At 36.0% G+C, this 24,606-nt stretch overlaps 1 protein-coding gene across 1 annotated transcript; it reads right to left on the minus strand.

Moving 5' to 3' along the window:
* Positions 1–1,882: 1,882 nt before the first annotated feature.
* Positions 1,883–9,324, minus strand: LOC124454351. Its single transcript, XM_047005161.1, is given in 3 exon segments — positions 1,883–2,364; positions 2,367–2,706; positions 9,121–9,324. Coding segments are annotated over 2 exon segments (591 nt in total). The 5' UTR covers positions 2,674–2,706; positions 9,121–9,324; the 3' UTR covers positions 1,883–2,080.
* Between the last annotated feature and the right edge of the window lie 15,282 nt (positions 9,325–24,606).

The raw sequence follows: 24,606 nt of genomic DNA on the forward strand, positions 1-24,606 counted from the left end.
TAGGTGGACTCGGGTGATTATGCAAAATTATGGATGCTGATTGACTTATTTCCGCTAAAATTTTTGCTTTGCTGAAAAAAATATTCTCGACCTCTTTTTGGGGTCTATAGTAGATTAAAGAGAATTTTTTTAAAAAAACAAACACGATATCTTTTTTGGTAGTTCTTTTATAATGCCAAAACTTCTTTTGTTAAATTGTTGGACATTGTATGTAGATATCTTAGTGTCTACAAAAAGTAACATGTCGCTTTCACAGGTGAGATATTTGTTTTATTTGTTCATGAAAGAAGGCCGTAATTACAAACACTGACTTTTACACCAAACATACTGATGCTTTTCTGTTTTGTTTATGAAACACAAAATACTTTTCAATGTAATTGTCAATGTATGAAATTATTTACAAAAACTAATTATTTTGGGAAAGCTCGCTAACACTCATCAGTAAAGCACGTCCACGCTTCTCATCATTTGACACCGTAGTGACGTATCAAATCACGAAGTGGAATTATTGATAACTGGCATGTTGATGATCGTCAGGCTCACGTAAATGGCGTCCTTACTAGAAGTGTTGGTTTTGAATAACGTTTCAAAATCCTTAGCGTAATCAACGTCAATGTCAACACAGTCAAGATAAGAAAAATCTCGGTATTTGTGTCGGGTTCATACCACACATTGTTGCTTGTAAAGCAAATGTGTGGGTGTTTAAGTTTATATAATTACATTTGTATTGTTGTCAGTAAAAGTTCGTGACTCGTCAATCTGACATTTTGTTATTAATAGGTATTATTTGTATTATCACTCAAAAAAAAAAAATTCTAAACTGATCAAAATTAACCAGCACGTATCAAACGAGTAATTGCTGCCAGTAAAGCTACACTACAAACTAAAAGGATAATTGAAGCCAAATAAAATTATTCTTTACTTGGAAGCAGCTACATATTTTTTAGCTTATATTTTGTGTTGACTGTGTTTAAGTGTTAAAGCCACTATGATAGAAGGGCACCAACAGTACCGTGGGCGAAATTTTAATTTGCGATTTGAATCTTCAAAATGTAAAGGCAATTGGACTCAATCAATGCATGAATATTGCAAAATTGACAAGTACGTTGCAATATTCAAAGGAATACAACATACAGTTGACTGTAAGAGGTGTCAAGTCTAATGATCTGTTTCATTGCTCATATTTGTATGATGACTCAAGAAGCTCTGTTGTAAGGTTTTTGAAGTCAATTTGACTGATTCTCTAGAAACATGCCATACTGAGCTGCATTAATAAAAGTATGGTCGAACAATTGCCTAATATAAGCAGAAAGGAAGATTTGCTTAACAAAAAATTCGTTTAGCCGTTTAAGAGCCAATACACCTGACGATACTTTCTTGCAAATAATATCGATATTATCCTTGAAGATAAAAGCTGGTCAAGAGTTCTTCAAAGAATTTTTGATTCATACGCATGTGTGATTGGTTTTCTTCAATTTCAATACAAAGTTGCAAGTTTGAGATCAATTTTGATACCTTCTAATCATTTTTTCAGGAAAGTTACATAAAATAAACTTTATTTACGACCAAAACGACAGAATTATCAATTACCTATGTATTCTTAAAACGGAAAAATTGAAAACTTGTTACGATACGTATAAAAATATTAATGTTTCAGGAAAAATAATGGGAGAGAGACGCAGTTTAAGAGAAATAGACTGTTCTTGTTGAGATCAAAATATGCTACGTGCCCTACATGTGTAATAGCTGGGTGCATGTTTTAATGCTAAAAAACTGTAATATGCTGCATTTATTGAGTAGCTGTATGAGCTCAGTTTATACTGCACACCAAAAAGTGATTACAAAGAGATTCGTGAAGTTTTGACTACACAATATTTCATTATTTTAGATGATTAACTGGCAAACTTTATTAATTAAAAAGAAAGATAATCATGCCTGAAATATATAACGGCTTCCAGAAAACATTGCACAAAAGGTTTTAAATGAAATTTCACATGCATAACAGTCAAACAAAAATTACTAGTAAAAATGTTCTACTGTAAGAAGTTAATAAAGTAAAAACGTTCCAAGAATAATTTGCTTAGCTTTTTCTTTTTTCTTCAACTGTAGCAGGGAGAACGTAAACATCAAGAGCTGGCATTGAATAACCACTTTGAACTTTGAAAAAGCCTCCAAGACCTTCACCATGAACTTCCCATAATGAGCCATCACGGTCTGCTCCTGAACCTTTGTCTTTCCATATGGGAGAAGGATCCATTACGCCCTGAACAACAAATTCTTTTTTAATGCAGGCATACTTTGATCTTAGTGCACTCGTTGGTGGGTCGTAGCCTTTGGTAACCAGATCACCAAGTGCAACATAATCTTTGGAGGAACAACTCTCCAAAACGAGCAATGTTCACTACCGCCCGTACCTTTATCGTTCCATACTTCCTCAAAATGTACGGGTTCGGCCACCATTTCAGGTTTCGATGGCTTTACCAATATTATAGAAGATGTTGCTGGATTTTTGGCACTAGTATGACCAACAGCTGCTTGACCAATTATAAAAAAACCGTAAGGAATTTGAAACAAAGCTGCCTGAAAAACGGAGAGATCCATATCTGCACCAGTATCAACATCAGTATACACTCTTGTGAGTGCAGGAGCTGTTACAACGGTTAGGCCACTCATTTTTTTTTAAATGTCAACAGATGTCTGCTTCGTCTATAATATGTATGATATAATTGGGACAAGCTTAGCACAGACTATTTATAATCAACCATCGTGACGTATTTTACAAAGTTTTACATTATTATACACACAAATCTTTTATGCAAGAAAAAATCTAATAAGGCGGCAGACAAAACGATTTCCGCCCCCTTTTTTTTTTCAGGATGTTCTATACTTGATCGTGAGTCATCTTAAGAGCAACGTCGCGCGTATTTTTTTGCCGAATCTTATCGCAGCATCTATCATTATATCATAAAAAATACATTTTAGATAGTTTGTGAGTTGTTAGCAGAATAACAATTTGTGCCAGCAAATATTTAGGCAGCACCAGCATAACAAAATAAAATGAGAACAGTTGACAAAAATTTTGTTCAATATGCTACACAATGATAGTTTTGAAAATTAAAATATTTGTTGACATTTCGTATTACAAGATCCTGTTTAGAGTAACTAACTCTCTGCAAATGCAAAGCTGGGCTTTTGTCAAAACTGTCATTGAATTGTGCTTGCCACAACAAACGTATAGATTAAAATGTATTGTCTTGACTGTTACAATATCAAAGAAGGACCAGGCCTACTTAATTAAAATTAACAGTTATTGCCACTAGTCTCATGTGACTCCGTGGTTACGAAAAAAGATCACGAAGTAACTATAGAATTATTGTTGATAACTGGCATGTTTATGATCGTCAAGGTAAGTGCTTTGTTCGTGCTGGTTTTGAATGACGTTTTAAAATTCTTACAATAACCATCGCCAAAGTCAACTCAGTCAAGAAAAGAAAAATCTCAGTATTTTGTCGGGTTCATACATCACATGGTTGTTTGAGAAGGGAAAATGTTGGTGTCTAAGTGTTTATAATTTGTTTTGTTGTCATTATAGTTCGTGACTCGTCAATGTGATATTAGGTTATTAATAGATATTATGAGTATATTATTATTCAAAACAAAACCTCCTATGCCGATCAAAAATAAGCAGCATGTATCCAACGAGCTATTGCTATCGGTAAAACCACACTAAACTATAATGATAATAGAAGCCCTAACTAAATTGCCGAAAGTCCTGTTTACGAAAGCTTTATGACATTTGCATCAGTATGAGGTGGTTATAAGGCAAAACACCTAAATTGATAAGATAAATAATAGGTTTGTAGGAAAAAAAATATAGTTATAAGCCTTAAACTATACTAATGACGAAGCTTGTATGGCAAGGAAAATGGTTCAAAATAAGGTATAGCATTGTGTGGTTAAAACTATATTTTAGATATTCGGTGAGTTGTAAGCACAATAACAATTAGTGCCAGCAAACAATGAGGCAGCACCAGCATAACAAAATAAAATGAGTAGAGCATAATGGGATAATCGTTGAGTAATAAGGGGCCTGGACCCAACCGTTATTGTTGTTTGTCATTCGTAAACGAATGACCTTTGTATTTTGTCTCTCAATATATATTTTACAAGATCCTCATTTCGTGAAATAGACTAAGTCTTATCTATGACAAACAACAATTAAAACGACCTATAACGGCAGACGAGCGAAATACAGACGAAAAGATCGGACAATCCAACACTACAAGTAGTTCGAAACGTTTAACACTTGCGAGCAACAACAACTGCCACGCATGGAAGGTCCACCAATGCGTCTCATGATTGACCCGAATGCGAAACCTAAAGCACACCATACACCAATCCCAGTCCCTTTACACTGGCAGGACGAGGTGAAAGCTGGCCTTGACCAAGACGTGGCCCTCGGCGTGATTGAACCCGTCCCAATCGGCGAGCCTGTCACCTGGTGCCACAGGATGGTCATCTGTGCGAAAAAGAACGGTAAACCACGACGAACCGTTGACCTACAGGCACTAAATGCAAACGCCACTAGGGAGACCCACCACACCCAGAGCCCTTTTCACCAGGCACGCTCTGTTCCCAGTGGCAAAAAGAAGTCAGTGTTCGACTGCTGGAACGGTTATCACAGCGTTCCCCTTCACCCAGACGACAGACACCTCACCACCTTTATCACTCCCTGGGGTCGCTATCGGTATAAGTCAGCGCCACAAGGGTACATTGCCTCGGGGGACGGTTACTCACGCCGGTTTGATGAGATTGTATCACACATTCCAAACAAAACCAAATGCATAGACGATACCCTACTTTGGGCAGATAACCTCACCCAAAGTTTTCATCAGGCTGTCGAATGGTTAGATATCTGCGGTCGAAACGGCATTATCCTCAACCCAGACAAATTTGTCTTCGGCTCAGACACAGTCGAGTTCGCAGGGTTTGAAATCACATCAAACTCTGTTCGCCCAAGCAGGAAATTCATCGATGCTATTCGCCATTTCCCAAAGCCGCGCAGTATCACTGACATCCGCTCTTGGTTTGGCCTGATCAATCAAGTCTCATACGCATTTGGAGCCACTGAACGCATGCTACCGTTTAGAAAACTGCTAAAACCCGGCACGAAGTTTTATTGGGACGAGGAACTTAACACACTCTTTGAGGAATCCAAATCCGTTATCATAAATGAAATCCACGAGGGCGTTCGCATCTTTGACAAGACACGTCCCACTTGTCTTGCCACTGATTGGTCAAAACACGGCATCGGCTTCTGGCTACTGCAAAAACACTGTGAATGCCAGTCGACTGGACCACTATGCTGCCACACCGGGTGGAAGATCAGCCTGGTCGGCAGCCGCTTCACATGCTGCTGAATCCCGATATGCACCGATAGAAGGGGAGGCACTGGCGGTCGCAGACGCCCTTGACAAAGCCAGGTTCTTCGTGCTCGGTTGCACCAACCTCACAATCGCCGTAGACCACAAACCCCTGCTCAAACTATTCGGTGATCGGACATTGGAAAACATCCCAAACCCCCGCCTACGTAATCTCAAGGAGAAGACACTGAGGTACAGATTCAAAATGATCCATATCCCTGGTATCCGTCACAAAGCCGCCGATGCGATCTCCCGCCACCCCACAGGTCCAGAGAACCCCACCATGCTCTACCTCCAGGACGACATAGCAGAGTTGAAGGACACTACCACACACACCGGCTTTGACGAAACCATCGCTTCACTCGCTTCCCTAGCACTTACAAACGTGGCCACAACCTGGGACAGGGTACGCATGGCAACTGCAAGCGACACCACTATGCACGATCTCATGAATGTCATTGAATCTGGCTTTCCAGCTTCACGTAATGACCTGCCAACACCATTACAAGAATACTACCAGTTCCGCCACAGCCTCTACACAGTGGACGGCGTCATCATGTACAGAGATCGTGTGGTTATCCCACCACTGTTACGCAAAAATATCCTGGAAGTTCTACACTCGGCACACCAGGGCATATCATCTATGACATCCCGCGCAGAGGACTCAGTCTTCTGGCCGGGAATCACCTCAGATATTGCAGCAATGCGTACGCAATGCAACCACTGCAACCGGATGGCACCATCCCAACCCAGCGCACCACCCACACCAACCATCTCACCAGCCTACCCTTTCAGTGCATCTGTGCGGATTATTTCCACTACAAAGGATCCAACTATCTCGTAATCGTAGACCGTTACTCTAACTGGCCTATTATCGAACGAGCCAAAGACGGTTGCGACGGACTAATCAATTGCCTACGTCGCGTCTTCACCACCTTTGGGATCCCAGACGAATGCGCTACTGACGGCGGACCAGAATTCATCGCCGTCAAAACACGGCAGTTCCTCAAACAATGGGGAGTACACCACCGCCTCGCCTCCGTTGCATTCCCGCACTCAAATTGCCGCGCGGAGGTTGCCGTTAAAACTGTGAAACGCCTCATCACGAACAATACCAGCCCCACTGGTAGCCTCAACACAAACGCCTTACAAATTGCTGTTCTACAATATCGTAACACGCCTGATACCGACACGAAATTATCACCGGCCCAATGCGTCTTCGGTAGACCCATTAAGGATTTCATACCAATTTTCCCCGGCCGTTATAGGCCACACGTCACCTGGAGGAAACACTCAATGCTCGCGAGGAGGCTTTACGAAACCGGCACATGAGAGCGGCGGAACGTTGGTCAGAACACACAAGAAGATTACCACCTCTGTCCATTGGACATCACGTAAGAATACAGAACCAAACAGGACCGTACCCTACGAAATGGGACAAGACTGGAACAGTCATCGAAGTCCTTCAACACGATCAATACCGCGTCAAAGTCGACGGGTCCAACAGAATTACACTAAGAAACAGAAAATTTCTGCGGCAATTCACACCTGTACAAGAGCAGTTACCCAAAATACTATTGATACGGACCTGCTGCTGATACCAAAAGTCTCAACGGAGAACCTTACTCCCAACAAAATGACAGCCAGCAGAAAACAAACACCGTCATTACCATGTCTAAGACCGGCGACACAGACTGACACCCCGGAGCCAGCACCACTACCGAGCACAGATACCGCAGATGGAACTTCACCAAACGCAACCAAAATACCTGAAGATGCCAGTGAACCTACACCAGCGACCACAAAGCCAAGCAAGAAAGCACCACTAGCTCTACGCAGATTACTCGATTTCAACAAGAAAGGGCTGTTAGAAAATTGAGAGGATGAACAAATATCATAGAACAACTTTATATTACGCTTTCCTATACTAGTAAAGACTTAGGGGGGGATAGAGCATAATGGGATAATCGTTGAGTAATAAGGGGCCTGGACCCAACCGTTATTGTTGTTTGTCATTCGTAAACGAATGACCTTTGTATTTTGTCTCTCAATATATATTTTACAAGATCCTCATTTCGTGAAATAGACTAAGTCTTATCTAATGAGAACAGTTGACAAAAATTTTGTTCAATATGCTACACAATGATAGTTTTGAAAATTAAAATATTTGTTGACATTTCGTATTACAAGATCCTGTTTAAAGTCACTAGCTCTCTGCAAATGAAAAGCTTGGCTTTTGTCAAAACTGTCATTGAATTGTGCTTGCCGCAACAAACGTATAGATTAAAATGTATTGTCTTGACTGTTACAATATCAAAGAAGGACCAGGCCTACTTAATTAAAATTAACAGTTATTGCCACTAGTCCCTTGTGACTCCGTGGTTACGAAAAAAGATCACGAAGTAGCTATAGAATTATTGTTGATAACTGGCATGTTTATGATCGTAAAGGTAAGTCCTTTGTTCGTGCTGGTTTTGAATGACGTTTTAAAATTCTTACAGTAATCATCGCCAAAGTCAACTCAGTCAAGAAATGAAAAATCTTAGTATTTTGTCGGGTTCATACATCACATGGTTGTTTGAGAAGGAAAAATGTTGGTGTCTAAGTGTTTATAATTTGTTTTGTTGTCATTATAGTTCGTGACTCGTCAATGTGATATTAGGTTATTAATAGATATTATGAGTATATTATTATTCAAAACAAAACCTCCTATGCCGATCAAAAATAAGCAGCATGTATCCAACGAGCTATTGCTATCGGTAAAACCACACTAAACTATAATGATAATAGAAGCCCTAACTAAATTGCCGAAAGTCCTGTTTACGAAAGCTTTATGACATTTGCATCAGTATGAGGTGGTTATAAGGCAAAACACCTAAATTGATAAGATAAATAATAGGTTTGTAGGAAAAAAAATATAGTTATAAGCCTTAAACTATACTAATGACGAAGCTTGTATGGCAAGGAAAATGGTTCAAAATAAGGTATAGCATTGTGTGGTTAAAACTATATTTTAGATATTCGGTGAGTTGTAAGCACAATAACAATTAGTGCCAGCAAACAATGAGGCAGCACCAGCATAACAAAATAAAATGAGAACAGTTGACAAAAATTTTGTTCAATATGCTACACAATAATATTTTTGAAAATTAAAATATTTGTTGACATTTCGTTTTACAATATCCTGTTTAAAGTCACTAACTCTCTGCAAATGCAAATCTTGGCTTTCGTCAAAACTGTCATTGAATTATGCTAGCCGCAGCAAACGTATAGATTAATATGTATTGTCTTATCTGTTACAATATCAAAGAAGGACCAGGCCAAATAAATTAAAACTAACAGTTATTGCCACTAGTCTCATGTGACTCCGTAGTGACAAAAAAAAGATCACGAAGTAGCTATAGAATTATTGTTGATAAATGGCATGTTTATGATCGTCAAGATAAGTGCTTTGTTCGTTCTGGTTTTGAATGACGTTTTAAAATTCTTACAGTAATCATCGCCAAAGTCAACTCAGTCAAGAAAAGAAAAATCTCAGTATTTTGTCGGGTTCATACATCACATGGTTGTTTGAGAAGGGAAAATGTTGGTGTCTAAGTGTTTATAATTTGTTTTGTTGTCTTTATAGTTTGTGACTCGTCAATGTGATATTAGGTTATTAATAGATATTATGAGAATACTATTATTCAAAACAAACCTCCTATGCCGATCAAATATAAGCAGCATGTATCCAACGAGCTAATGCTATCGGTAAAACCACACTAAAGCGCGGGCCACACTATCGTCGAAATGCAACGAATTTCGTGACGAGTCGCTCGTCAACGAGAAAATATGACGATATGGACGAATTCGTCGCCGTTGAGCATGCACACCGAAATCGTCAACGAGTGACGAGTAATTGTTGCATATCTACTCTGATTGGACAAGAAAAATCACATGACTAATGTTTACTTTCACTGTGCTGTGGCAAAATGGCGGTTGGCAAGAAATATTAATTGAGCTAGTGAGAGAGAGGCGATGTTTGTGGGACAAATTTCATCCTGACTATAAAGATACACGCAATATAAAGAAAAATAATTGGAAGGATGTTGCTCGGGAACTGAAAGTTGCGACCAATAGAGTTTGACGAAGCTCTTGCAACAACGTGTCATACAAGCCCTTTCTTCTCGCCTTTTATTTATGGGATGTACCCAGAACCTTCTTTGTATGTACGTCGTTTTGCAGAAATTAGAAGCAGTAGAATTTTTCTCTTCAATAATAGAAGTTTCTTTTTGCGCTGATAATCGTCCATGCTTGTACGGAAAATCGTTACAATGTGGCACATGTACTCGTCACGACGGCTCGTTGACGAGCGACTCGTCACGAAATTCGTTGCATTTCGACGATAGTGTGGCTCGCGCTTAAGCTATAATGATAATTGAAGTTCCAACTATATTGTCGAAAGTCCTGTTTGCGAAAGCTTTACGACATTTGCATCATGAGGTCATGAGGCCAAACACTTAAAGTGATGAGATTGTTGTCTTTATAGTTTGTGACTCGTCAATGTGATATTAGGTTATTAATAGATATTATGAGAATACTATTATTCAAAACAAACCTCCTATGCCGATCAAATATAAGCAGCATGTATCCAACGAGCTAATGCTATCGGTAAAACCACACTAAGCTATAATGATAATTGAAGTTCCAACTATATTGTCGAAAGTCCTGTTTGCGAAAGCTTTACGACATTTGCATCATTATGAGGTCATGAGGCCAAACACTTAAAGTGATGAGATTATAAGCCTTAAACTATACTTATGACCAAGCTTGTATAGCAAGGAAATTGGTTCAAATTAAGGAATAGCATTGTGTGGTTAAGCAGTCAAGAGAAGTTATTTATGGTTTGGAAGATGGTTAATTAAACCTTTTAAAAAACTATCAATTATACAGTTGGAATACAGCATGCTTTCCTATAAGTCAGATGCACTTTAACATTGTTTTTGAAAATACCGTCTTGATTGAATATCAAAATACTAAGTATTGATTAAAAAATTATGGTTTATAACCTTTGAAATCTAACCCTGACTTATTTTATTTTAAAACAGTCAGCTTTAAGTAATGAAAATTTTAAACTTGAAAATGGATCATTTTGCTGCCACTTCATTGCCAATCTCTGAAGACAATATTTTGCAACATCGACGTCGAAGCGACGCACCTCTGTTTGATATTCTTTATTTGGAAGCAATTATATTTTGTTTTAATTAATATTTTGCGTTGCCCGTGTTATAGCCATTATAGGAAGGTACGAACAGTACGGTGGGCCAAATTTTAATTTACAATTTGAACTTTCAAAGTGTAAAGGCATTTTGGAATCGATTAATGCATGAATAATTTAAAATTGACAAGTACGCTGCATTATTCAAAGGAATACAACATACGGTTGACTATTGCACGCCAAGCATTACAAAAGTGTATCGAGAATTCCAACCACTAGTCGAGAATCTTAAGTGACATATGAGAAAAGCAAGCATGTTTGAGAAAATCGACCATACGTCGAGATTTCTTACTGGCAAACTGGACAGCGGTTGCAAAACGTATATTATAAATACTTCGTGTAACGGATACGTTAGAATAACATTTAACTTGGGAGTTTTTTAATGAATTTGAAGACTTTATATGAAAAATTTCCCAAGCATTATTGAATAAAGATACAATAGTTGCAGAACATTGCAAGAGTAAACTAGAAGACTTTTTTTCCATAGTTGTTGCGATTTCGGGGGCGGTGAATGAGAGTGAAAATACTGCTGAACTTGATAATAATAGTTCACCAACTGCTCACGAACATATAGAATGATCATATACCTGCACTGTTACACCAACAACAAAGCTAACACTGTGCTACAATATTTTAAGAGTGGAGTCCAAACATTTAGTCTCCCATCTCGTGTAAGAGGGGATCAAGGACTTCAAAATGTCGACGTGGCACGTTTTATGGTTAATCAAAAGGGTACAAACAGAGGGAGTTTTATAACTGGCAGGAGCGTACACAATCAACGAATTGAGTGGTTGTGGGCTGAAGTTAATAGAGTGTTGTCACCAGGGGCGGATCTAGAGTATGTCAAATCCGTCGCGCGACTAATGTTTGAAATTCAAAATTTACCTATTCATATTAATTAAAAATTCATTAAATATTTTTACTTTATTATCGCATTTGCTTCGTGATAAAAATCCGGCTTTATTTATTTTTTAAAACTAATGACTAATGCAATGAATATCTCTTTGGTAACCAGATCAGTTGAATTTTAATTGACCTGGAATAACCGACTGATAAGCGGGGTGGCTTGACTGGTTCGACTGATGAAGGAGTCTATGAACGCCAAAAACGCTTATTTCATTGGTCAATAGCCAGATCAGTGGACGATCTGGAGCAATCTCGACTGATAAGCGGGGTGGGCGGACCTATAAGGGAGTCCACGTCCTATCGTGTATGTGCTCTTACTATGATTGGTTTGACCGATTTCCACAAATAGCCAACTGAACTAACATGGTCAAACTCACTCTCTGAATTGAATGTTTGATCGTTTCATAGTAATTTTCTAAAGAATGATAGAAACTAAACTACAATCAGATGGAATTTATGAAAATCTTTTACAAATTCATATATTGACATGAATGCTGCTTTCCAAAATGGGAATTTTTTCAAGAGGGCGAAAAATTTATGGATGAATTGTAAATGCTTGGCAAAGACGATCTCGCAAGCGACATTTCAGTCATTGATGTTCAAAAGCAAGCAAACATTGTTTTGAGTTTTATCAGCAGAAATTTACATCCAAAATCGTAAGTAAAGGACAAGTGAAGTGTATGCATGAATGTAACATATCAAAGTCAATTTATGCGAGTGTGTGATGCGATTTATGTCAATATGGCGTATGGTAAGCAGATTGATGCTTCTAAAGGACTTGCCCAAAGGACTTTTAGCTATGATTTCTTTACTGCATGGGGAATCGTGACCATTATATGGCAGCGAAATCCTACATTCCTGCAAATATATTTCAATGGACTAAAAATCTGTAGCCATAAGGCGCCATACTATTATTTACTTTATTATAAACAAATGTTTGGGGCTTTTCAGTTTATGATCATTGATCATTCAACCATTGGACAGTTATACTACATATTGTTTAAGGTTTGAGAAAACTTACATTAATTACATGAGAAGCTGTTTACTATAACCTCTGACTTTGAGTCTTCTGATCCATGAAGCTTTTTATTTTGACAATTTGACTGGAATGGTATTAAACCTGAGTATTTCACATACATGAAATGTTGTCCTATGTCACTTATTGTCCCCTTTTCCAACTGAACACCTCATGTAGAGATGTAAAGGTGTGTTAATCTACGGCTCATACCAGATTGTTTGCCATAAATTCCAAAGGGCTATTGATGTATGAAAAGCATTTTCTATAAAGTAAAAATGTCTTCCTATGTATGCAGATAAACCTTGAAATTTGGCAAAACAGCAAAGTATTTTTCATGATCACTAGGTAATTTTTCTGATGATCATTATAATTTCTAAACTAAATTAATTCAGATTTACATTTAAACGAGCTTTTATCATATGAAAAGATATTTATCATAACCAGTAAGCATGACACATGAACCAATTTTAACATTCATGTAATTATATATTTAAAGACATGTTGGTTACATTCTGTTTGTATTTGATAATACAATGCTACTAGTGATTGCTACATATCACACCTTGCAGAAAATAATAGTCAAGTGAAATGCCTAATAAACATTTATGGCATTAAGCTGTCCTTAACTGCAAATTTTCACTCTGATAATTTTGCTTAATCTTTGGCAGAAAAAAATTTTGAGTTTTTTCTCAAACGGTGAATTTGCTGGCACTGATGTGGAGATGGGTAAAGGGTTACAATAAACTTGCATGGTTTAAAGTCTGAGCTTTTCTCTATCTATGAACTGTCATAAATATTTGGCAAAACATTCAAGTATTGTTCACTTCATATTTTTTTTGAAAAAAACGTAAGCAAAATGTGTTGTTTTTACGCAAAACGATGCCCACAAAATACATTTTGTATTGCTCTAAAACGCTGAAATGGCATTTTTAAGGCTCTGAAGCTCAAAATTTCTCAGGGGAGAATGCCTCAGACCCCCCAGGTGCGGAGTGCCTCCGACGTTTTATGACTGATGTTTGAAAAATCCTAGATCCGCCCCTGGTTATCACCGCTATACAAAGATCTCTTTAGAGTTTTGGAAAAGAACAAGCTTTTGAACTCACTGGATGAAATTGATTTATTTGCACTACATATGTGTTTCTTCCACGAATCAATGCTTCATTATCAGAATTAACATCACAGTGGAATCACCATAGTATTAGAACAGTTGGTAACCAAACACCTCTGGTACTGTTGGAAAGTAGTATTCATATGATGCCAGATGAAACAACTATTTTAAACTATGAAAGCTATGGAGTTGATTATGATGCACCCTTGTCGGAATTAAGCAATAATAACGTTGCTGTGCCAGCTACAGAGATTGACCTTAGTGAGGATCAAATTAACTACCTCCAACAAAATATTGTTCATTTAGAAGATGACGGAAATAATGGGATTGAACATTATGTAAAAGCAGTTGATATTATTAAAAATTATGTTGTTCCCATCATACTTTATTAAATTTATTGCTCGCTTGATGGTAAATATTAAACAAAAAATTTTTTAATTGAAAAGAAATTCCAATTCAAACTTAAGGTGCAATAGCGAAAGTCTCGGTGTTGTTGTAGATCTGCTGAGCCTCTCTCCGACAAATTTTTTCTAGAAATTTTAAATTGGCTTTAAAATAATGATAACAATCAAATGCTCTAAAATTCTAAGAAAAATTGCTAAAACATAAGCAGTTCCATTTATGCTTCATTGCCTCCAACTTGCTGTATTTTTATGTAAAATTTAACAGCTTTAAGATTTTGAGTGAATCAATCTTTGCAAACAGAGAAATAAGTTTAAGAATTTTCTTGGAAATCAAGGAGCTTTATAGCCCGCGCATAGATTAATAACCAGGTAATATACGTTTGTGAATACTTCACACTTTTCACGTTCAGTGACGTCAACTTTATTTTGATTTTCTTTGACTGACTATCATTGGCTACCTTTATGAAACGCACTAAAACTTTTGTTGGGTGGTCTACAAAAAAGAAAACATGGCGACCTACGGAGATGAAATTTGGTATGAAGCTATGCAGAACAATTAGAGTGTGTATAGCATTATTCCTATCTACGTAGAACAATCTGATGCTTAGAAAAGTTCTTTTCTGCGCGAGATGCTTTTATGAGCGTTCTTACTTCGAATGGCAAATGTCTTTTCTTTCAACTTTATGTCAATTTCGTGTCAACGTCAATTTAAGGTTTCTGCTTCAAAATAAACTTGAAGGCAACTTAACATAAGCTATCAGCTAAAAATTATATATGCCTTTGTTTCTTTTTCTAGCAGGAGACTTCTTCAAGAAAGCCATTTTCAAAAATACATCATAATTTTTGCATTTGACTCCAAGGTCCTTAGATAAGCCTGAATCGTACATCTGATAGGATCTAGAAACAGCAACTTACCAATACATTTCCTTTTAGAATTGTCAGGTTTATATCCAATGGAACATAGGCTTTTGTAGGAACTTGGGATATTCATTGCTTATATCCGAAGGAGGAGTGCAATTTGAAGTCATTGAAAATCTCACTCGTGCATGTTCTCCAAATTGCACGCGAAAGTATGCTTTAACTTATTAATAATATTCGAGAAAAAATTTCTCAATGCTGTTAATTTTTAACTTCAGCGTACGTAGACTTAAGCCGGCAAGTTATTATTGACAGGCTCATATTTTTCAATTCTGTCTGCTATTACTTTTCACAACACCATAGCTTCCACACAAAAAGGAAGAACAAGATATCTACTTTTAGCAGTGTTTATATTTTCGTCCAGGAACGTCTTGTTAACAATAAACGCAAAAAAGAAAATGTACTTAAAACTTACGAAAACCATTGTAATTGATTTGTTTACATGTAACGTTCCCACCTTTGAAGTGTTTTATTTTCATTGGCTCTTAGACCACTTCTTTGTTTGACTAACCAATCAGGAGTGTATTTTTCAAAAATAAATTGCTCTGGTGTTTCGATTCTTTCCACAGGTGTTTCGCATTCTTGCACGAGTGTTTCCCATTTTTGCACTGGTATTTACTATAAATTACACTGCTCTTAACGGATCAGATTTGAGAAAGTTTTTCATGTATATTATTATAAAAATAATCATCCTGTATGATGCCAGCAGTTAACCACAAAATATAAATATATATAAAGTATCTAATGTAGTAATGACTGTAGTACTCACAGTTTAAATTAGGTCTCTTGCGTTGACAGATGAAATTAAAGTGATACCCACATGTAGCCTCATTCCACCGGAAGTTAAATTGTCTGAGATGAATTACAACACAATCTTCTACGCCAAATGGTTTGTTACTAGGTTCTCTATAATGCCATAATGTGAAAGTGGGCTTGACATTTTGAACTGTGCATAATTCATACTTCAATGAAGCCAAGCTATAAAAAAGTCATTATGTTCTAATGCATATTTTTGAAAGTGCACAGCACTGTCAAAGCAATTAAGTATAACATGAGTAACATCGCTACTATGTCAAAAATTTAAAACTGCACGTAGTTGATTTTTAATACAGAACCGTTAATGAAAGTTGTAGTTAATGATTGTAATAAATCCATACCATTGCATGAGTTAAATTCTCCTGAATATCCTTTTATACATGTGCATTTCAACGTTCCACCAATTTTAGTATACAATTTGTTTGGCCACAAAAAGGAAATCGAAAAGTGTTTGTCGCTATATATGAATGAAAAATAATATTTAATCAGGGCTTTTAAAAGTACTATATACTTCAATCAAAAAGATAGTATCAACCTCAGTATACAACCAAAATAAAGATTTCTGTATATTTTTGCATGTCTGAGAAAGAAGATTCGTAATTGCTACTATAATAAACTACATCACCTTGGACTTGAATGTCTTTTGTCTCTTGTTCTTTAAATGGCTTATTTTATTTACTTGTGCATTACCGGGCTTTCTTGCAAGTAACATTCTTAACAGTGTCATTATCAATTTCTTTACAAATATATTGTTTTTTGCTGTATATAACAGAGAACAACTTTCAACCATGCACTTTTCAATTTTTTCTCATCTATTTTAGGTACTTGATGTGAGAGTTTTAACAAATTGATTGATTGACTGATTGATTTATGTTTTGATTGATTGATTCATTGAAATGATTGATCGAGTTGTAGCTTACCGTTTAGTCTTGCAGTGATGCTATGTATTACTGCCAAACTATAACGACCATTGCCAGTAGGAAAGAAAAATTTACAATTCTTACGTTGATCAGTTGTGTTATGGACACTTACGATCCTTTATTTCTTACTATTCAAGAAGTAAAGAAAATTTTCAAATATTACAATGGGACCTCCTAATATTCCAAAACCAATCAAATTTTGTGCTTTGTTATCACAAGAAAACACTCTCCCATTAGAAAAATGCTGATAAAATTTCTTTTTATCCATGTCAATTGTTAGATCGTTTGCTTTTGACTTAAGAGGAACTGACCAAATTCAATGTTTATGTTTGGCAATGTTCCATATCCAAATGACACGTTCTGTATCTTCCGCCAAGAAGAGATGCCTGAAAAATATGTTTATTCCTACATTTTTTTTAACTACTAAAACAAACGAAAACTAAGAAGATTGAAATATGTATGAATTGCAGTAAGGTAAATTCATTTTGTAAATTATTCATTCATTGACCAAAACATAGTTTGTTTTGATGCCATTTTGACAAATAGACTTTGTTTGTTTACAGGTACAAGACTAGTTTGAAATTTTGACACGATAAAAAAATTTTGTTTAGCATATGAACGACTGAATTAGCTACTATGAGCATGTTCATATGAAATATTTTAACAGTTTAACAAGATCATTACCATCTGATATATTTATGTGGTACAATATGATACCTACTCCGAATAAAAAGTTCATGTATAACTCAATATTTGAGACGGAAAAAAGAAAATTTGTTTTATATTATTGAAAATCTTCAAATGGATTATCTCCTTGAAATAGACAACCTCTAATCGAAAAGTGACAAAACAACCCTTAATCTTTTGAAAGATTTAGTTTGTATTTTTTACAATTAATATTATCAAGGGTGTTTTATTGTTGATAGAGGTACAGTATGCAAGATGTAAAAACGAACTGCTAACGTAACTTTATACAATGTCAAATGACCAAGATTGTCCTTCCTTCAATAAGTTATTAAACTCAGATGCAAGATGACCATAGCTCTCATATGTGGTAGGAATTTCTAAACAAGGTCCACATGTATGAGCAATAGGTCGTCTTTGGAGTCCACTTAGATTTGAAAAAGTTACTTCTATCAATGTGCAAGTAATACAGTCGCTTCCAGGGATGAAATGGAGAAATGTATCGATAGCTTTACATTCTAATGACCGAATGTACCTTTTCAAATGATCTATTGTAAGGCCCTCTATTTCATTTCCGGTTTCGGCCTTAATCAATTTTATTAACTTTTTGGCCGTAGGTTGCCTACTGGTATAAAGTTGAAGAATGCCTTCTTGTGTTTTAAAAATGTCATCGTATTGGAGCATTCTTAAAACTGGAGACCAGAAGTGAATTATGTACAGTGGCTTTTGAGGAAGTTCTTGGTGGGCCAAATTGGACATAATCTCCTTGATGTTATCTTTCGTCGGAAGTTTAAAACACTTGAACATTAAGAAAAAGTCAAGAATGTCTTCGTCTTCGAGGTCACAATTTTCGTTCATGCAATTATAAAAAACTCGGCGATCTTCAAGAGTCACGTAGTCACGAAAGGAATTCAGCAACAACTCTCTACCTAAATTGTCCTCTCCGAATAAGCATGTACAAAGCAGTGCCGGTGATATTTTCATAGGAAAGTATTTCAGCAGGTTGTAACCGTAGACAATAACTCTAGCAATAGACTGACAATCATTTTTTTGCATGTCGTGCCTAATCATAGGAAACTTATCGCTCGAGCCGAAACATTAGATGTTGTATACGCCATGCCAAAAATGTGTCAAAACATCCAGCATTACTCCTTTTCCTTTCTATTTTTCTTCCCTGCCGCTGTAATCAATTACGGTGGGGCAAACCAAACAATTAAGCACATCTGCATCATTAAAAATGGCTATGACGTCTTGACGTATTGTAGTTCTGTGAACATTAACAGCTCTTACTTCTCTATTCTCAGCTGGCAAAGACAGGAATGGAGTATCTATCAATGCCGAAAAAACACCTGCAGAAAAAAAAATTCAATTGTAATTCAAACAAACACAATATACCAGTATTTTCAAATCATATTACCGAGATCTATGAGTTGATAAATCTAAATTAGAACAAGGCCATAAGATGAGAACCTGCTTCGTTCAAAAGAGAAAGATCATCAGTTTCAAGGAGTGTGCTAGTTTGAGTTGAGGAGCCAGCGGCAGACAGTGAACCAGTTTCAACCACACCATCAGTTTCAGCCACACCATCAGTTTCAGGTACACCATTAGTTGCAGGCACAATATCAGTAACAGGCACAGAATGAATTTCACTGGTTTCAGATATGCTTATATTATCATCATCCAAAGGTTCATCTATTCCTATATAACATATTTTTTAAAAAATTCTTGCAAAACTATTGCAATGCATAATAATTTGCATATCATTATGAGCATATTCAGTTACTAAAATCTTGTGAATATGAATGCAGACTACAATAATTAAATTAAACTATTTGTGAGCTGTCTTATCTGAATTCATACGAATAATTTAATCAAGTCAAGAACAATAGTCATGACTTAAGTTTCTTAATTATGAAAATTTATATAGATTTGCTAAAAGAAAGAATATAAAATTATATACCTCGACATATTACTGTCACAAAATACAATTGTAAAAAAAGATTGTTTGAATTTAAAAAATAGTTTTAGATTATTTTAGTGTACAATGACTTGATCCCTCTTATGACAAATGTGGAAAGATCCCATGCTTTTACCCAATCTATGTATTTTAGCTTCCCTAGAATTGTTCCTGTATATGAACAACATATCAGTTTTTAAAAGCACACTATTTACATGATGAGCATGTAGCAATCTAATTCTCGAATCTTTGTTGCATTTCCCATGTTAAGTAGCTGGACACTAGGTCGTACATACACTGGTTTTGTGCGTATAATCTGTGGAGGATAACACCATCCAATGTCTGACCAGGGCTAATGTTGCCGCAAACAGAGTGGAATGTACCGATGTTAACAGTTCTATATCTGTACCATGTGGAATTTTTCCATCAAAGGCCATCATTATATTAGTTTCGACAGCAGCGGCTGACAAATCTTTTGAAAACCGACAACCTGAAATCATGTGACCATTTTCTACCAACATCAACCGAGCGCCTTGCCGTGGAACTGTATTATCTTTGGGACCGCTTAATAGGATTAAATCTCTCAAAAATGGCCTGTTATCAATTGCTGTTGATGAACGAGTTTGCCTTGTTCGGCTTCTTGCAGCAGGTCTACTTGCGGGAAAATAGCGCCTCGATTGAAATGCAGTGGATGAAATTCTTCTAATTGGGAGGCGATTCTCTGTTGTAGCTGTTGATGCCATTTTATTAGGGTGATGCGCTAATTCTCTTTGGCAACTCGTTTCAGCATTTGGCAAATTCAAAGCGGTCGTATGTCGTCCAAATATAGTTCTCACTTCTTAGCTTACAGAACTGTCAACGTCAGGTGATGTTCTTTCAGACAGCTCTGTAACTCTGCCAAGAAGCTCCTGAGTAATTTCTCTATTGCTCATTTCTGTCATTTTGGTGAGAGCGATACAGTATAGATAGAAAAGACAAAGTTACCAACCCGCCGAAATTTGCATATAATTAATAACTGCTTATGAAACAAACAAGTGTTGTTAAATCATTACTTCGTGTTGTTAAAGAAAAACTCATCATATAAATCTCGTCCGATAAAAAATTTTGTTACAGTTTATAAAAAAACTTGTCTTATAAATCTCGTCACAGTTTATAAAACAACTCGTCATATAAGTCTCGTCATAAAAAACTCGTCTTATATATCTCGTCGTATAAATCTCATCACAGTTTATAAAAAAAACTCGTCATATACATCTTGTCATACACAACTCAACAATAATAATATAGTTTTCACACCGCATTGTAGTAATTTCGAGTACCACTTTACGAATCTCGAATTAACTTATAGTAATTCTAATACGACATATAAATCTCGATTCACTGTTGGCAGGTTTGTCTTGCCATAGAGGAACAAAACAAAACAAGTTAACGAGCAACGGTATTACAATAATAACATTCATGTGATATGACATGTGTCATATCTACTTAATTATGCAAAATGCTGTTTGTTTATATGTTTTTCTTTGATGTTCATATCTCAACAGTCACTTTCGAAAAATGTAAACTAGTCTTTATTCCTTTAAATGTTTGTTACTCCCGTATTAGATCTCATTCGTTGAAATACAGTTCTTCCTAATGGTTTCCTTAACATATCAGCAACCATTTGTTGTATGATATAATAATCAAGTGCAATTTCTATCTTCAGTGCTTTGTCGCAGATGAAATGATATTTTATGTCGATGTGTTTCGTTCTTGGATGGTATTTCTGGTTTTTCGACAAACTTATTACTCTTGCCATATAATAATGTATCGTAAAATAGGTTTGGCAGCATTCCAATGGTGTTGGTTAGGGTTGGCGCTGAATTGATTAACTTTCAAAAGTACTTGTGCCAGGTCTGGTCTTGTCGCTGCAACTGCATACGTTAATGCACCAATCAATGCTTGATATTTAGTTGTGTTCATCTTCTCTCCTTTATTACTCAAAACTTCGTTAAAACTCAACGGAACTTGCAGGAGGATTGCAGTCTTGCATTCCAAATCTCTTCAATATATTCGTCAAGTACTTTGATTGATGAAGTTAAATCTGTTTCTTTTCCCTTTCTCGTTGAATTTGAATGCCAATACAGAAATGAATTTCGCCTAAATCTTTCATTTCAAAGCTTTTTTTTAGAATATCTTTCTCGTCTTCTAGCATTTTCTTGTTGTTATATGCAAGAATCAAATCATCGACATACAACGCCTAAAAGCATGACATTCTCTCCCGCTCGTTTAATATACAGGCACCGATCAGATTTGGATTGGACGTAACGAGATTTCTTCATGAGCTGATCAATAGTATCCAATCAGCACCGGCAGATTGCTTCAAGCCGTATAAGCTTTTGTTTATTTTACAGACCATATGTTCTTGTCCCTTTTTCTCGTATCCTTCAGGTTGCTTCATGTATATTTCTTCTTTAAGTTCACCATTCAGAAATGCTGTTGACACATCCATTTGATGTACTTCCAAATTTAACTGTTTAGCAATTGCTAAGATAGAGCGAATTGTTGTATGTTTTTCTATTGGAGAAAATGTTTCTTCATAATCTAAACGATATTCTTGTAAGTATCTTTTAGCAACTAATCGAGCTTTATGACGTTTAATTGAGCCATCTGCATTATACTTTACTTTGAATATCCATCAAGAATCTATGGCTTTACGATCTTTAGGTAAATCAACCAATGTCCAAGTATTTTTCTTCATGTGGGAAGAATATTCACTGTCTACTGTTTGTTTCCAATTCGCTTTATCTGGACTATGAAAAGCTTTATTAATATTGAGTGGTTCATCGTGACGATAGGCTCATCATCAATGATAGCAACATTGTTCTGTCACCAAATATCTGTGTTCACCACACCATGTATTTCAGGAGATTTGTGTATTCGTGTTGATATTTGTTGTAGTTGTTGTTCATCTATCATACTGTTGCTGGAACTATCTTCCATTTCTTCATCGACTTCATGTTCTTCGTTGCCTTCTAATAGTTCATCATTGAGTTTTTCGGTCACAATATCTTTATCATATCCATGTAATACGATGGTGGATTTCTTTGGTCGATGAAATGAGCTTTCATCAAATAACACGTCTTTTGATATCTGAATTTTACCAGTTGAAGCGTTGTTGAGTCGATAACCTTTACTTGTGAAATGCATTGTTTGAAAGGTGGCATGCGCAATTTGCCAAAATCGTTTTTCAACAGTGGAATATTAAATACAGATGACATAGAATACAAGAAGCAAGTATATGAAATAAATTACTGGTGTAAGATGATTATGCGCTAAAAGATTTTGTAGATGTGTCGTGTTATTCAAATAGTGGTGCACCAACTGTTTATAAAGGAAAGGTAAGTTTAATAAACCGAAATTATTTTAGTCGGAAATGTTTGCTTAACCTTTTACTTTGCGAGCTTGTTCAGTGATTGTTCAACTACTACACTGCCAAGGGGTTTATTTAAAAAAAACTTGCCCACAGCGAGACATCCGCGTCTGTAGTGAATTGCAATCTGTGTTATGTACATTAGACTAGGTAACACATCTCTCGTGGAAATTAAAGCGGGAAGCTCGATCATTTGCTGTTGACTTAATAGGGGGTGTCGGTCTTACTTTACCATCCTTTTGTATTACAAATTCACATTTTTTTGCTTTCTTATATTTTAAAAACTTCTGATTTAATAAAAGTTTTAATGAAATGTACAGGAAAACCGGTGGAGAGTTTTAACCCTAATGTTGTATTATCTGTGCTTTTGTAATGACTGAGAAATGAGATAGCATGTTGTATCGTCATTTAAAAGTTGAAGTTGACAAGGACAATTTCTGTTCCATGAGGCATTTTTCAAAGATGAATTCTCAGTCTACGACAAAGTATCAACAAACGCATTCATATCTTCAATATATTCATCTATAGTGTAGATGTTCATAAAGGAACTGGTTAAAAACTTTGCTTCACTAATGAAAAACAGAAGTTTTGCATATTTCTATGATGTACATCTTGTATAATTTGATGATATAGTTTTCAATTTACTGATATATATCAAATTATCTTTCTGATTATTTGTCTATGTTGATTTGTTTTGTTTCTTTACAGAATAAACAATAAAAACGTAGTTTGAAATTACAACCGTCATTTTTAATAATTAAATTTGTGAAGAAAAAGAGATGTCTCGAACAAATGTTTGAAGTAATTTTCTATTAACGTCAAGATGCTTTTGAGACTAAGTGAAGTTATTTCTTATTTTTATAAAGAAAAATAATTGCGTTTTAAATTGCTCGACGTGGCTTGATGAGAGGAAAATTAATTTTTTTTATTAAGTGTACTCTCTCTGAGTAGTAAAATTCACTTTTGCTATGGTACGAATCACCTAAATACATTTTGCTTTCTCTTCAAACAGTTTACACCGCTCTTAAATAAATTTAAAAATTTGATTTTCTAAGCAGATCTTTTGCTAGAAATAGAGAGCTTAAGCAACTACGTTTTACTGGACGGCAACGGCAAGAGGAAGTTGTTTTTATTTCCGTTCTGCGTTGTATGTATTTTGTTTACGCCGTCGGGCCTCTGCGCCGACCTGAAAATACTTGCTTGAAGGTTGCCTCTAAAACCTCTCTAAAATTAATATGGCTGACAATTCAAAGAAAATGGAGTGGACAGATGAGCACGATTTATTGTTGATGAGAGAAATGATGGTTAGTGATCTGTTTTAATACAAAAAGGGAAGCCCCAATCGGGGATTAGTATGGGATTCTATTGTCGAAAACTTAAATAAAACGGAAGCGCAAGTCTTTACTTTAAAAGACAAGAGAAGTGTTCGAGACCCGTGGAGTCTTTTAAAAGCTAAGTTCAAGCAGAAGATGCACAAAGAAGAAAGGGCAAGTGGCATTGATGTCGACGAACTGTCGGTGAAAGAAAGTTTGATTGAAGAGTTGTGCCAAAAAGAGGACAGCTTCCTTGAGGTAGCATCAGTTCAAATCAAAAGGAAAATGCAAATGCTATTGATATAAGGATGACAGCCTTGGAACGAATAGGCGAAACAAGCAAGAGAAAATCTGATGGGCAAAACTCTGATGTTAAGCTTAAGAGAGTACGCCGCGGAAGTTGTGAGTTAGTCGAATATTTGAGAGAAAGATCAAGCAAGGAAATTGAAATCCGTCGTGCAGAACTAGAA

This window comes from Xenia sp. Carnegie-2017, unplaced genomic scaffold (genome assembly GCF_021976095.1).
Source record: "Xenia sp. Carnegie-2017 unplaced genomic scaffold, XeniaSp_v1 HiC_scaffold_3, whole genome shotgun sequence".
Taxonomy (NCBI): Eukaryota; Metazoa; Cnidaria; class Anthozoa; order Malacalcyonacea; family Xeniidae; genus Xenia; species Xenia sp. Carnegie-2017.